Source organism: Cinclus cinclus, chromosome 14, assembly GCF_963662255.1.
Source record: "Cinclus cinclus chromosome 14, bCinCin1.1, whole genome shotgun sequence".
NCBI lineage: Eukaryota > Metazoa > Chordata > Aves > Passeriformes > Cinclidae > Cinclus > Cinclus cinclus.
Window position 1 is genome coordinate 14,604,625 of NC_085059.1, and position 13,267 is coordinate 14,617,891.

At 49.1% G+C, this 13,267-nt stretch overlaps 1 protein-coding gene across 6 annotated transcripts in view; it reads right to left on the reverse strand.

The window, feature by feature from the left end:
- FLT4 (fms related receptor tyrosine kinase 4) overlaps nucleotides 1-13,267 on the reverse strand; it is a 57,532-nt gene that overhangs the window by 6,378 nt on the left and 37,887 nt on the right. For 4 of the 6 annotated variants that reach the window (XM_062502559.1, XM_062502557.1, XM_062502562.1 and 1 more), the window contains exons 12-27: nucleotides 10,753-10,861; nucleotides 9,299-9,658; nucleotides 8,903-9,049; nucleotides 8,121-8,252; nucleotides 7,735-7,841; nucleotides 7,296-7,431; nucleotides 6,398-6,502; nucleotides 4,907-5,020; nucleotides 4,594-4,682; nucleotides 4,207-4,354; nucleotides 3,549-3,643; nucleotides 3,080-3,202; nucleotides 2,590-2,701; nucleotides 2,125-2,224; nucleotides 1,529-1,634; nucleotides 467-609 (exon numbers count right to left, since the gene is read on the reverse strand). In XM_062502559.1, coding sequence (XP_062358543.1) covers nucleotides 467-609; nucleotides 1,529-1,634; nucleotides 2,125-2,224; nucleotides 2,590-2,701; nucleotides 3,080-3,202; nucleotides 3,549-3,643; nucleotides 4,207-4,354; nucleotides 4,594-4,682; nucleotides 4,907-5,020; nucleotides 6,398-6,502; nucleotides 7,296-7,431; nucleotides 7,735-7,841; nucleotides 8,121-8,252; nucleotides 8,903-9,049; nucleotides 9,299-9,658; nucleotides 10,753-10,861 — 2,126 coding nt within the window. The remainder of the gene's footprint in view (nucleotides 1-466; nucleotides 610-1,528; nucleotides 1,635-2,124; nucleotides 2,225-2,589; nucleotides 2,702-3,079; nucleotides 3,203-3,548; nucleotides 3,644-4,206; nucleotides 4,355-4,593; nucleotides 4,683-4,906; nucleotides 5,021-6,397; nucleotides 6,503-7,295; nucleotides 7,432-7,734; nucleotides 7,842-8,120; nucleotides 8,253-8,902; nucleotides 9,050-9,298; nucleotides 9,659-10,752; nucleotides 10,862-13,267) is intronic. The other 2 variants (XM_062502560.1, XM_062502558.1) reach the window with 1 other exon arrangement.

Sequence of the window (13,267 nt, forward strand, 5' to 3'; positions counted from 1 at the left end):
GATAATGGTGTCATCTTAGACCTCTTAACCCCATACTACTTCTGCAGTGGAGACTAGACTGACTGAATCAGGCCCCAATAACCTCTCCCTCCATGTGGGATAAGCAGAAAATGTCATATAGATCCCAGTCATCACATTGTCATAGTTCACCAGAGGCGAGAGGCCTGGGACTAATTGTTTGGGTCAGTTAGGAATAGAGAGGATGAAGCTCCTTACATGACACTCTGGCAGCATAACTGGAGGAAAAAAAGGAATGTGATAGGCTTACAAATCAGCACGTCCTCGTGAGCAAAATAAAGTAATTTTGCTTTAATAAGCAAGAAGCTATTGGCCTAAATGCTTGGATCGCACCTTATCACCTGGGATTTTCCGAACATCTGGGTTCTCCCCATATCCCTCGGGTTCCCTTACAGGTCAGGCTGCTCACTGCCTGCTAGGCTCTCTTCCCTTTTTGGAGGGGATTCACCTTGCTGCTAGGCTGTGGCAGCGTATCCTCATGTCGAAGTCCTCTTCATCTGAGTTTTGCTGGGCAGAGGAAGGCACCTGGGAGAAACCATCATCTTCTGAGCTGTGAGAGTCATTCAGCGGGATGTAATCTTTCCCTTCCTGCTGGGAAGAACAGTAAATGGCGTTACAAGAATTCCCCACAAGAAAAGGCTCTGCAGGCAGAAGCTGTCAGAGCTTAGAAGGAAAATTTCTGCTTTATAAATTTTATTTCTCTAGGACAAAATATCTGGCTGGAGATTTCTATGACCTTTGTGTTAAGTAGCAGTAAGTAATGCATGGAGGTGTGTGTGAGCAGGAAAACAACTGCCCATAATAATCCCATAATTCTCCAGTTTACATGGATAGAGTACTGTCCTCCAGGGCAATGTCATTTGTGGCTTAGTCATGCCTGTGCTGGGAACCAGTGCTGAAATGTTAAAGTCAGGAACGGTAGGATGAGACAGTACTCAGGCATTTAGCTATCATTTTCTGAAAGGCAACATCAAGAAAAAGTTAAAATCAAAGCTGCACGCTCGTCACAGTTAAATGTCCTGGTGAGTACCACATGGAAGTGATTAGTAATACATTCAAAGAAATCTGTATTACTGACTGCTGTAATGTAACAGTTGTTTGCTTCACATGGCCCTGACATTTCAATCTGAGGACAGTTTCAGAAACCCTGGTTAAGTACTGGTTTCCATTATGGAGGCATGTGGGAGGCAGAAGTACCAGGGCCTTGACTCAGCTGAAGAATTTCAAATAATCATCTGGGGATTAAGATGGAAGTACTAGAATGACGACTGAGAGGGCTTCTGCCCTGCAAGGAGCAGAGTTTTATGAGGATGCAGCTAAAAGGCTGTTTCAGAAATGAGTTTTCCAACAACTCTGGGAAACAGACCTCTGACCCAGGAATATCTGTGTTATTGGTGGCCTGCACAAATGTATTGCATTGACCATGGAGTCAGCTGAGGACACAGTGAGGGAGCTGGTGACAGAAGAAAGAGCTGTCTGGAGCAGAGCAGGGACACAGAGAGGTTTTCACCTGCTGGACGTTTTCCTGAAGAAGGTTGCCCAGTATCTCCACAAGGTCAGAGAAAGTTGGTCTCTCCTTGGGATCGCCGTGCCAGCAGCTCAGCATTATACGGTAGCTGCCAAGAAGAGATGCTGGTTTTACACCACAGAAATTCCCTCCTGTCCCACTCCACAGCTCCCACCATCCCACATGGTGCCCACTGGGACAGCCAGTTCCTGCACTGTGAAGGAAAGCTTGCTCCCCCTCAGCACACTGGCCAGATGGACTTACTAGCAAGGTGTTGATTGATTTATACACTTATTATAACAGGGAACAAGGAGCTAATTCAGACCCTTCTGATACCCTTCAGAGCAGGAAAGCACAGTGCTCACCTATAGACCCATCCTTAGACAAGGACACTTAGAGAGCTCTTATCAGAACCCATCTGCCTTGTTCTCCAGGCAATGGCCTAGAGTGAAGGATGTGTTGGCTCATCCCCTACCCTGGCTCAAGGTCTGCATCCCACAGAGGATGTTCTGCCCTATGCTGGGATCTGATAGGTTTCTGCCCTCCCAGGGAGGCCTCTGCTCTGACCAATGCTGGAATCCTTGAGGTTTCTGACTCACATTTCTGCTGTGGCATACTCTGGGGCTCTCATTCTGGTACCATCTTTGAGCCTCTGGCAGAACTCCTCATTGATCTGGACTCCAGGATATGGAGATGCCCCTAAAGAAGGTTCAGAGAAGGGAGGGAACATGAAATGTGCCATCAGAAACCAGTCCTTTTGAGACTGCTCTTCATCCCAGAATAGAGACATGTGGTCACTACTCATACACAGCCCAATCCTTGGTGCTGCCTGAGTCAGGCTTCTCTGCCTCAGTGACCTGGAGGCTACCTCTGCATGCCTGTGTCCCCATCACTCTGTTCATAGGTGGATATGGCCTCCATATTTTTTTTTGCCTATATCGATGTCACTTCCCATCAGTCCTTAGATCTGCTTCAGAATGTCTGTCTTGCACAGACTCACCCACAAACTGATATGTGGGCAGAGGTATCTCCCTCAGCAGCATGAGACCCTCATTAGCACTCACCTAATGAGAAGATTTCCCAGAGAAGGACCCCAAAAGACCAGACATCACTCTGGGTAGTGTAGACCTTGTCAAAGATGCTTTCTGGAGCCATCCACTTCAGTGGGAGACGGGCCTGAAGGAGGGAGAGGCAAGGCACAAATGTTCAGTTGGGAACATGACCCAGGACATCCCTTCTTGTAGCAAAGGGATGAAATGGATGAAAGGAAATCAGAGCCAATAGCCCTGCTCCCCTCTTGATGAAGGAATTGGTTAGGTCAGAGAGAGGGACAGAGGTATTAAAAGGGGGATGAAAGAGTATTAGGAGGAGTAAGTTAATGACAGGCTGAGGGGCAGAAGGAAGGAGACAGAGATCTCCTGGTGGAAGAGGACAGGACATGTGTCATTGGTCCAATGGCTTCTGGTCCCAGTCATGCATGTAATTCACTCGTGCTTTTTCATCTTTTCATCAAGGGGGCCTAATCTGTAAAGGGTTTGGGAAAATGGCACTCACACTGCCTTTCCTGACATAGTCGGGGTCCTTGTAGATGTCCCTGGCCAGGCCAAAGTCACAAATCTTTACCACGTTGTTTTCTGACAGCAGGATATTGCGAGCCGCCAGGTCTCTGTGGATGCACTGAGGGCACACAAAGAAGAAGGGGCAAAATAAGAGAGAGAGAGAAACCGCAATCAGAAAGTGTACAGCACCTCCCTTCTCCCATAAGCCTGAGCTGTAATGGAGGAATGGTGGAAATTGGAAGAAGCTAAAGATAAACGTTTCAAAAAGGGATGGTTAAGGAGAGGTTGAAGTGCAAGGGAACTTATTTCCCAGCTTTGTGTACATATATCTGTCTCAGATTTCTTGAGGAGTGTGAGGCAGATCACTGAATTTCTGTGTGTCACCTTGGAAGGTAGCTATAGCCAGGTGTCTATCATCAGGCATGCACAAAAGATCAAGTGAGCAAAGGAAAGGCTGAACTCACCTTTCGGGATGCCAGGAATTCCATGCCACGTGCTACCTGGAAGCTGTAACAGATGAGGTCTTCCATTGTCAAGGGACTTTGCCACAAGTCATCCACTGTCCAGAAGTAACAGAAAATCATTAAACAATTGGCAATCTGTTGTTCTCTTTGCTTCTCTCTGGGTCTGCAGGATACAGCCAGTTTCTCAGTGAAATACAGTTAGTCTTCGGTCCTAACTGGAATAATCAGCTCCTCTCAAAGATTTTCTGCTTAGGTAGCAGAAGGCACAAGACAGGGACCTGCTAAAGTGTGAGGAGAAAGAGTCCAGCCTCCAGCACATGTCAGACATGAGTTGTGGGGAACAGGACTGGAAGGGGCCTTGAATGTCAGCTTATTATTTCTGTCCTAGGGAGGACTCAACAAGATCCCTCTCAGTTCTCCTTTTTCAGGCTAAAATACCCAAAGGGATTTATTCTCCTTTCTGGGTTTCTGGTGTCTATTACAAGAGACAACAGATGATAGACTAGCCCTGTTCAGGAAATTGCCATGTAACAGTGATCTGTTCCAAGGCAGGGTCCCTGCTCCCCACTGATATTCCCTGCCCATTCCCCAGGTTAGCCAAGTGTAGCATAGTTTTGGTGGTCCAGGTGAGGGGCAGCTGCCAAGGCTGGTGTGTTACCTTCCTGGATGGGCAGTGCCGTGCAGCTCTTGTGCATCAGGAAGCGGTGGAAGATGGCGCTGTCGCTGGTCCCAGAGCGGCTCCTCCTGTCTGCTCTCACTGCCTGCACGATGGACTGCACCTGAATGCGCAGCCTGGGAGACTTCTCCTGGCCAAAAAAGGGACCAAACCCAAACTCTCAGCAGGCAATGCACACTGTAACCCTGGCACCCATGAGCTGCACAGCCTCTTCCTGCTCTTAAACTGTATTTCTGGCCTGGAAGCATCCACCATTGCAGAAAGAAGGACAGAGGGCATCTTTGTCACATTGTCAGAGCATGTATTAGGCTGCATGTCTTCCTTCCCTAGACAAGGGACAGGTCCCTAGGGGCAAAGGAAGTTACTCACTCTGTAAGGACTGAATCCTTCCCTCTTGGTCCGCAGGTAGTTGGAGAGGTTTCCATACTTGCAGAACTCAACAATAACCATGAGTGGACCTGGTGAGAAGAGACCAAAGGTTAGGGCAAGAGGTAAGGGCTTGAGATGGTCAGAATTTGCCACAGCTTGTGTTATGTGCAGCCGTGCTGAGCTGTGACATCTGCTTTAAGTGCACACAAACACACTAATGACTTCCCCACAGTGTGATCACACAGCAAAAAGACAGAGGGGACAAGCTCTGATTTTCATGAGCAGGCACAGCCTGCTGCCCTGGAATACTTACCATTGGGTTTGGTACAGGCACCCAGCAAATTCACCACGTTGAGGTGATTCCCGATGTGAATGAGGATCTTCAGCTCTGACATCAGTGCCTTGTGCTCGCTTGCAGTAGCCCCCTCTGGAAACACACAGACCATGTCATGACACCTCCTCACAGCTTTTCACTCCCCCTCACCACCTTTCTCTAGCAGTGTGTTAATGTGAGTCTTGCTGAGGAAGCTGTGACCTCAAAGCCTCAGTACATTTTGTTATTGCATGTTCCCACATGAAATGTTGAGCCTTTTCTGGAGATCCCAGGATCCCTGCTGTAACACACAGGGTGCTCTCTGTAAGTGCAGTGAACCAGAACAAAGGACAACACAATCTGTGCCCAACAGATTTTTCTTTATGATAGTTGTGCAGTGAAAAACATCACTTGAGACTTTCATTGGGATGTACCCGTTTGAATCTCTGCCCTTTTGGCCTCCAAACAGAGATAACGAACCATGAAACAATTTGAAAGAAAATTATGAACAAAAGACATCTGATTCTTTTTATCACAATTGAAGATAGGAGCTGTCTCAATTCAAACACAGATATCTTTTGATGATTCCTCTTCAATAGCAAACACAGTGTCATGCTCCTGCCATTTCTCTGTACTACATCTTCTCTCAAGTGTCCAATTCACATCAATTCTTGACCCTCTGTTTTACCCCCAGGGTGTGTTCTATGGCTGTGTGTGCATTTTTCTTACTTCTCAGCCTCCTCATATGCATTTTGTCTTACTTGAGAGTTTGTAAATTTAGCCTGTGAGAAAGAAACTCCTTGAGCTGCAGTTGAGGGGCCAGGTGAGAGCCTTTCCTTAAAAAAATGTAAAGCAAGCTTGCAAACCAGGCTCCCCTCTGCTGTGCAGATGATCTGTACACTTACAACAGTAAATACTGTTCCGATGAGCCATGACACCATTTCCATGTACAGGCTACTTCTGGCCAGAGACTGCCTCAGTGTTTTGTTTGGTGCCAAATTACACAATAATGTTTTGCATGCCTGTTTGAAACCATGGCTATAAAAGTTTAAAATCTCACTCTGGATAGACTTTGGGTGAAAAGCCAATTTAGCCCTCAGAGCTGGATACCTGCTTCCTTACCCAGCTCTGGATCTGGCCCATAAACACAAAATTCAGGCACATTTGGAAGAAGGCATTTGGGAGCTACACTTCCTTCAGTGCATGCCAATGAGGGGCTCTGGATTGTTGTTCATCCTTTGAGACAGATTTCATTCTTTGCCTTTGCAGACAGCTAAATTTCCTTGAAAGTTGAGTTCCCCAAGTCCTTGCTGTCTGTTCTGCCACTTCAGCCTCCCAGTGCAGCTGAATGGAGCCCAAGAGGATCAACTGTGTTGAGGCCAAGAAGCCATTAATTAAAAGATAGGCATTTACAGGGTGAATGCTCCCTGGCAAGTGCCTCATTAATTGTGGTCTACACACATTGCATGTTTTGCTACACTGTTCACATACCTTTCAGCATTTTGACTGCTACAGTCTCACAGCTGTTACTTTTGTTGATCCCAAATGCTGATGCTTCCACCACCTTTCCGAAGGCACCATGACCTAGGACTTTACCTGTGGACAAGGAGAGTAAGTGTGAAGAAAGGCAGGTGTAGAAAAGACAGAATAGAATGAAGGAAAACAAAATTCCCAACAGGAAATCATGGGAAGAAGAAAGAAAAAACATCATAAAGGCAAAGGAAGAGTGGAACATGTGCCCTTTCAGGTGGCTGCTTGCTGTGATGGTGAGAATAAGAGAAAGGACGATGGGAAGAACTGAGACAGAGCTGGCATGGACAAAGCAGAGGAAGGAAATGGCTATGCAGAAGTGAGGGGATGCTTGTTGCCCTCGAGCAACAAGTTGTTGTGTGTGGGAAAGGTAAACGACCCCTTGCAGCACAGCAGCCAGGACTAATATGCTCTGTGCCTCAAAGGTAGTGTGCTGCCCTTTATACTCTGCCAGAGGGAAGAGGCTGCAGGCATGAGGACAATAATGGATGCAATCCTAATCCTGAACTCGGGGTACCTGCTGTGAACTGGGCTGTTCTGTCCAGACACCCACTTGGAAAACATGGGGATGTGTTTTAAACCATCCCCAGGGGTCTTCTGTCTTCAGTAATATCTGTGTGGATACACTAAAGAAGTCTGGGCTTACAGCTGTCTCCAACCTGTCTACAGTCAGATGTAAAGAGATTTCCCAGGCACAGCTGGGCTTTAGGGACAGCCTGGGGAAGAGGATGGGAATCCTGAGGCAGAGAGAAAGCATTAAATACCCAGAGGTGTGTTAAGAAATCTGAAGAGTGAGTTTGTAGGACTGGTGGGAAGCCCTGGCTGCAGCGTGCAGGGGGAGGGAGGGGGTCTGGCTCACCCAAGCGCAGGCGGTCTCGTGGGAACTCCCACTTGCTGGAATCATAGGGCAGGTACTCGCACTGCTCCTCCAAGGGCACCTCGCCAGGGTCCATGATGATGGAGAGGTAGCCTGTCTTGATGTCTGCGTGGGCCGGCTGCAGGAACCAGCCAACACAAAGGGTGAGGAGGTGCCCTCCTTGTCCTGGGTGCTGACCCCCAGATGGGATTTTGATTCTTTGCCTGCCTTAACCTGCTACCCCCTCAAGCAAAGGCTCTTCCCTGTCACCTCCTTTAACATAGTGCTTACTCACCCTGTCCTTGGCAGTGAGAACTGGAAGCATCACTAATGACCTCCTTTTAGCAGGTGCTGTCATGCACCCCCCACATCACAGCACTGGTGTGATGTCCCAAGTCCTGATATGCCACCTCCCCTGCCTGGGCCACTGACAGTCACATACCCTCTTGATGTTGCAGAAGATGAGAATAAGTAAGATCCAGAAGAAAACAGCAATAACTCCAGTCCCAATCAGGATGACAATCTCCACATTTGTCCTGTCATCAGAGCCTGTGGAATGGAAGGGAAATCATAGCTTCAGGGATTCCCATTCCATGCTCCAACTCAGCCATTCCTTATGGCTTGCCTCAGGATATAGGGTGACTGGAGACATGTTTGCTTGAGCTAAAAATGCTCTGGACTATAGATCCTCCTGTGAGAACACTATGCCACCAGCAAGGCCAAGGAGCTTTCACTGCCTCCCACTGTCACTGGGAAGAGTCATGGGAGCTTGGCCATAACTCCTATTCCACCCCTTCACATCCCCAGGAGTGTTGTGGCTGCTGGTACCTTCCACGGAGACACTGGCTGAGGAGTTCACACAGCCCTTAGCATTGCAGACGCTGCACAGGTAGAGGCCAGCATCCTCCTCCCTCACCCTCTGAATGCTCAGCCTCTGGTTGAAGTCTGCCAGGTCAATCCCTGTAAGGCACAGAGGGTTGTGGTGGTCACTCACAGGGAGGGAAGATTAGTACACTGGACTCAGGCTCAAAATAAGGCTTGCATTTTTCTGCTGATTCATTTTAGATGGCAGAATGACATGCACCAGTTGGAAGAGGCTTTTCTCTTACAGCCTCAGAAATACCCTGGAGAGGTTTTCCCCAGGCAGTGTATAGAGAGTACAAATCCCACACAGAACATACTGAACAGGGACAGTGCCCAGGCAGTTCAGCTGGTGTGTAAAGTTCTGCTTCAGCTTCAGAACCTGTTCCTTTCCCTCTGCAATGTTTCTGGATCCTTTGCATGTTCCTTCCATGAGATCTGGGTCAGTCCCTGCATACTCAGAGATGCCAGGCACTGGGCTGAGAGTAAGAACATGAATTATTTCTCTCTCCCTGCTCTCCTGCTGAATGTGCACAAGCACAGACAGTGTTGAGCCAGACCCTAGGGCATAGACTTGGCCAGTGAGACTGCATAAAATTAGGACAGAATGTGATTAAAACCAGGGTCTAGATGATTCAGAGAACAGGTGCCTTTATCCGGGCACAGCAACTCCCAGAAGCCAGCAGTGTCCAGCTCTCCAGATGCTGGACATAACCCCCTGCCTGTGACCCACCCCCAGCCCACTGTACCTGACACTTCTTCCACCAGTTTCTCGTCTTTGTACCAGCTGATTTCAGGAACGTGGTTGCCGTCCACCTTACAGCGCATCTCTATGGAATCGCTGACATTCACCCAAATGTCTGTCAGGTTCTGCTTGAGGCGGGGGATCTCCAGGGCTGGAGGAGCAGCACAAAGAGGAGGAGGGGAAAACGGGAAACTGATTGATCAAAAGAATATCTGTGTTCCTGGGGGGCTTTGGGTCTCTGACCCCTGCTGAAGGATGTCTTGAGAACCCAGATGCCCTGCCTTTGCCACCTTGAGTTTAGCTTGCTTGTGTGGCTTCCCCTGGGGATGGACTGGGGACCTGATGGCAGCAAGAGCACCAGCTCTCCTCTGTCACTCCCGCCAGCCCTGTGGACCCTCACCCTGCACAGAGATGTATTTCTTGTGGCAGTGTTTCTCCCGGGTCTTCCTGTTCTGCACCTCACACACATAATCTCCCTCCTCATCCAGGGAGATGTTTGGGATGGTGAGCAGCAAGGTCGCATCGTTGGAGTCAGGCTGGAAGCGCAGCTCCCCCTGCATCTTGGTGGCATAGTGGTGGACGTTCTTACAGTCCAGCACGAGGGGGTTGCCCTCTTCATCGTGGAGCTTGGAGAGGTTCAGCCGATACCACTGCAGGTTCTCATAGGTGTAGTTGTCTGCATTGCAGCTCAGCTGTAGGTCCTGCCCCTCTATGGGCTCTTCTGAGGGCTGCGACTCAATCTCAAACCCATCTGGAATGGCTTTCAGGAAGGAAATGAACATATGAATGAGTTTTCATGGCTGAGCTGCCAGACACAATGAAATTGTCTCCCTGGGCTCAACTTTTGGAGATCTGCCTGTCCTCAGCCAGAGTAAAGGAAACCACAGTAGACCAGAACTGTGACATGCAAACTCCTGGCAGCCACAGCTCAAGCCCAGAGAGTGCTATGGGACATGCTCAAGTCTGAGGGTGAAATTAAGATAGGGTCACAAATGAAACAAGCCAGGAAGGTCTGAATTCGGCTCTTACTGCTCCCAGCTCAGCTGCAGCATTCTGTTTTGCACACATGCCTACTTCCACAAGTGCAAGCAGCCTGGACAACAACAAAGAGAGCATTACTGAAGCAGTGACTGAAGATGTTCGTCTGGCTTCACAACAGCTGGTGGCTCTGACAGCCCAGGTACTACCACAAAGGCCATGAGCCCAGCCTTTTGGGCTGGGAATTTCATTATGGAATTCTCATTCCATAGGATAAACTTCTTCTGTGCTCTTGCTAGGCTCCCTGTCTCAGCAGAGAGGGACAGGCTCCCACCAGAACGGGGTACCACTGGCAGGAGGCTCATACAGCCCCCTATGGGCCATGACTCCAGCCCACGCCGCTGGGCCCTGGTTCCTACAAACTCAGCTTCCTCCCACTACCAAAATCCCGTGGGATAACTGCCGGGGGCTGGGGCCAGCGGGACCTGGCCTGGGATAGGGTCGGGCAGTGCCACTAGAGGATGCTCTTGGACCAGACACATCCCCAGACCAGGGAGCTGCCTGGGCCTGAGCCAGTGGGATGTCCCCAGCCCAAGACCTGCCCAGGACCTGCCAGGGCTGCTTCAGGACCTAGGCACAGGCAGTGCTGGCTCGTTCCCAGGTCTGCCTGCCAAATTCTGCCTGTGCTATCTGCTGCCAGGGCTTCAGGCATTTGCCACCCAGAAAAGCTCTGGGTTAGCCCTGCTTTCCTGCTGGCTTTCCAGTTGCTGTTGAAGATCCTAAGTGTGAATGGCAGGACCTGACAGCTCTAGGGACCTGCCTGTTTCAAGCAGAGACTTTGGCTGGTGCAGCAGGATGGGATTTTACAGTACTCACTCGTCACATAGAAGTAGATCAGCCGCTCATCTCGACCCACTTTATTAGAGGCAATACACTTGTACATGGCTGAGACATTGGCCTCCTGGATGGCCAGTTTGCTGACTGTCTGATTGGGGAAGAGAACAGAAGGAACAGTGAGGAAGAGCAAAAGGGAAGAGAAGTAGGATCCCTGCTGCTCTCCAGCAGGTAGCAAAGCCCCCAACAGCTGTTGGTGCATAACCCTGGGAAACAGTTATGCAAAACCAGACTCTTATTCTACAGCCCTTTGTGCTTTTCAAGCTTTATCTGTTGGCTCCACCAATAACAGCATGATTTTATTCCCAATCTCAGCATCTTTTTATGGAGCTCAGTCAGCATAGATGCCTCTCCATTGGAGTAAACTTGTTAAGCCCCTCAGGTCACAATGGGGACAGTGCTCAGCAAGGGGGACAGTAAACATGATGCAGGACTGAAGGGATGGTTAAGCTCCAGCCAAGCTTTATTTATAAGAGTGGGAAGAAAGGGAAAGGACACCAGGGCTTTGATTCACTGAGCCCTCTACAGTTAAGTGACTACATAGTGTCTCACAGGGTTCAGCAGAATTTATGGGTACTTGCAGACCTGCAAGCACTCCTTTTATTCATAAAGAAAAATCAAACCTGTGAAAACATCCCAGCTCTCATCCCTTCAGGAAGAGCTGTCATCTTTCTTTGAATTCCAAGTGCACATAGACATGGTCCTAAAAGCTTACTCCTGTCTCCCCACAGCGAGACATGACTAAGACTGGGCAAACAGCCAGGCTGCCATCCTGGGAGCTGGGCCCCAGGGGATGCTGCCTCCAAATAAGCCAGGAAAAGCAGCTGGGGAATAAGGCTGCTCTCCTCCTCCTCCTCCTCCTCCTGGCTCACATAGCACATGTGTGAGCTACCAAAAGTGTTACAAGCACTCCCCTTAGAGGAGACTTGCAGTTTGAGATTCCAGTTTAAATGACAAGTTAAACACATGTAGAAATGTCTCTGATGTGATGGTGTTTAAAATGCAAAATTAACATGTTCCTACAGGGAAACTTCTTTGCTTTTACATCCCACAGACTTTGGGAAGCATTTCCGTTCTGAGGGACAATGTATTGAGGTTGTGTTAACCAGAAGGAACAGTCATTCATTCAGTGCATACTCAACACAGCTGAAGTGACTTTATTACTGGTACTTTTGTGCATTGCCTTTTCCGTTTCTAGGGGTTATTCATACAACCAGAGTGACCCTATTGCTGGCACTTTTGTGTGCTGCCTTTCCTGTTTCTTGGGGATTTTCCTTCTGATCTGTGGTGTTATGTTTGAGTTGGGGTTTCTTGATCTGACATCATCCTGATGCCTGCAGTGCATGGCTGTACGCTGTGCATCCTGTTGCCATTCTTGCCTTTACAGATGGAATAAAAACCAGGAGGATGATAAGAGAAGACAGGCAGAAAGGACAAGGCAAGAGAGAAATCAGATTTTAGGATGTAGCATCCTACTGTAAATGGAAGAGCTCTTTTCTCCCAAAGCTCTTGCACATCTGTGGGGATGCACAATCAAAGTTGAAGCTCCAGGACAGTTATAACCAAACAGATGGAATGAGAAAGACTCAGTGGAGGAATAGGAGAAAAAAAAATGGGGAAAATAGGAGAAGATGAAAAAGGACCAATGTAAATGTCACGCTGGCAGTGGGACACAAGGGCTTCTCACCCGGGAGCTCCCACCACCCCTGCTTGTGTCCCTGAGGAACATTAATTCCTTACTCCCCTTCAGTTGCTCTGGGATGAGAAGCATCTGCCCTTGCCACCCTTTTGGCAGAATGATGAACTTCTGGCCAGGCCAAGGGACGGGAAGTGCCTTTAGAGGTGTGTAGGAAAACAGGAAGTGACTTTCGGAAACAGGGGCCCATTTGTTTGCTCTGCATCCCTCTGTGAGCGGCTGGTGCCCAACACCAGTGGGGACAGGAACCTCGTCATGGCACAGACCTGACACTGGTGGCTACCCCAGACACAGAAAGAAACAGGCAGCGAGCAGGTCACACACTGCGGCGAGGGAGAGATGTTCCTTCCAGAGAGGAAATGCTGTGATGGAGGAGTGGCTTTGTGGAGCACACACTGCTCCCATTCACAAAGCTACAGAGGATGGGTGCCAGCTTCTTCAAACCATCCTCACCCCACCAGGATGGGGACAGCTGGATGAAATCCCCCCACCAGACACATGCACCTTCCCAAGGGCAGAGATTTCCTGGTCAGTTTGTGACTCCTGCTCTCCTGTCCCAGATGCTCTGCGGGGTTTGGTTCTCACAGCTCATGCAAAATGCCCAGAAATGGCCATGGAAGCCCCCATAGCACCTGTCCCACATGACCTCCCTAGCTGGACACCCTGTGTTCAGTAACCATCCATGAACTCCCTCCTGTGCAGCCAGCCCCAGTGGGAGGCTCTGGACACAGGGTAATTTCTCAAAGATGACAGCTTTCCCTTGCCCTGAGGCTGCCTGGTACTGTGGAGCCCCACTGAAAG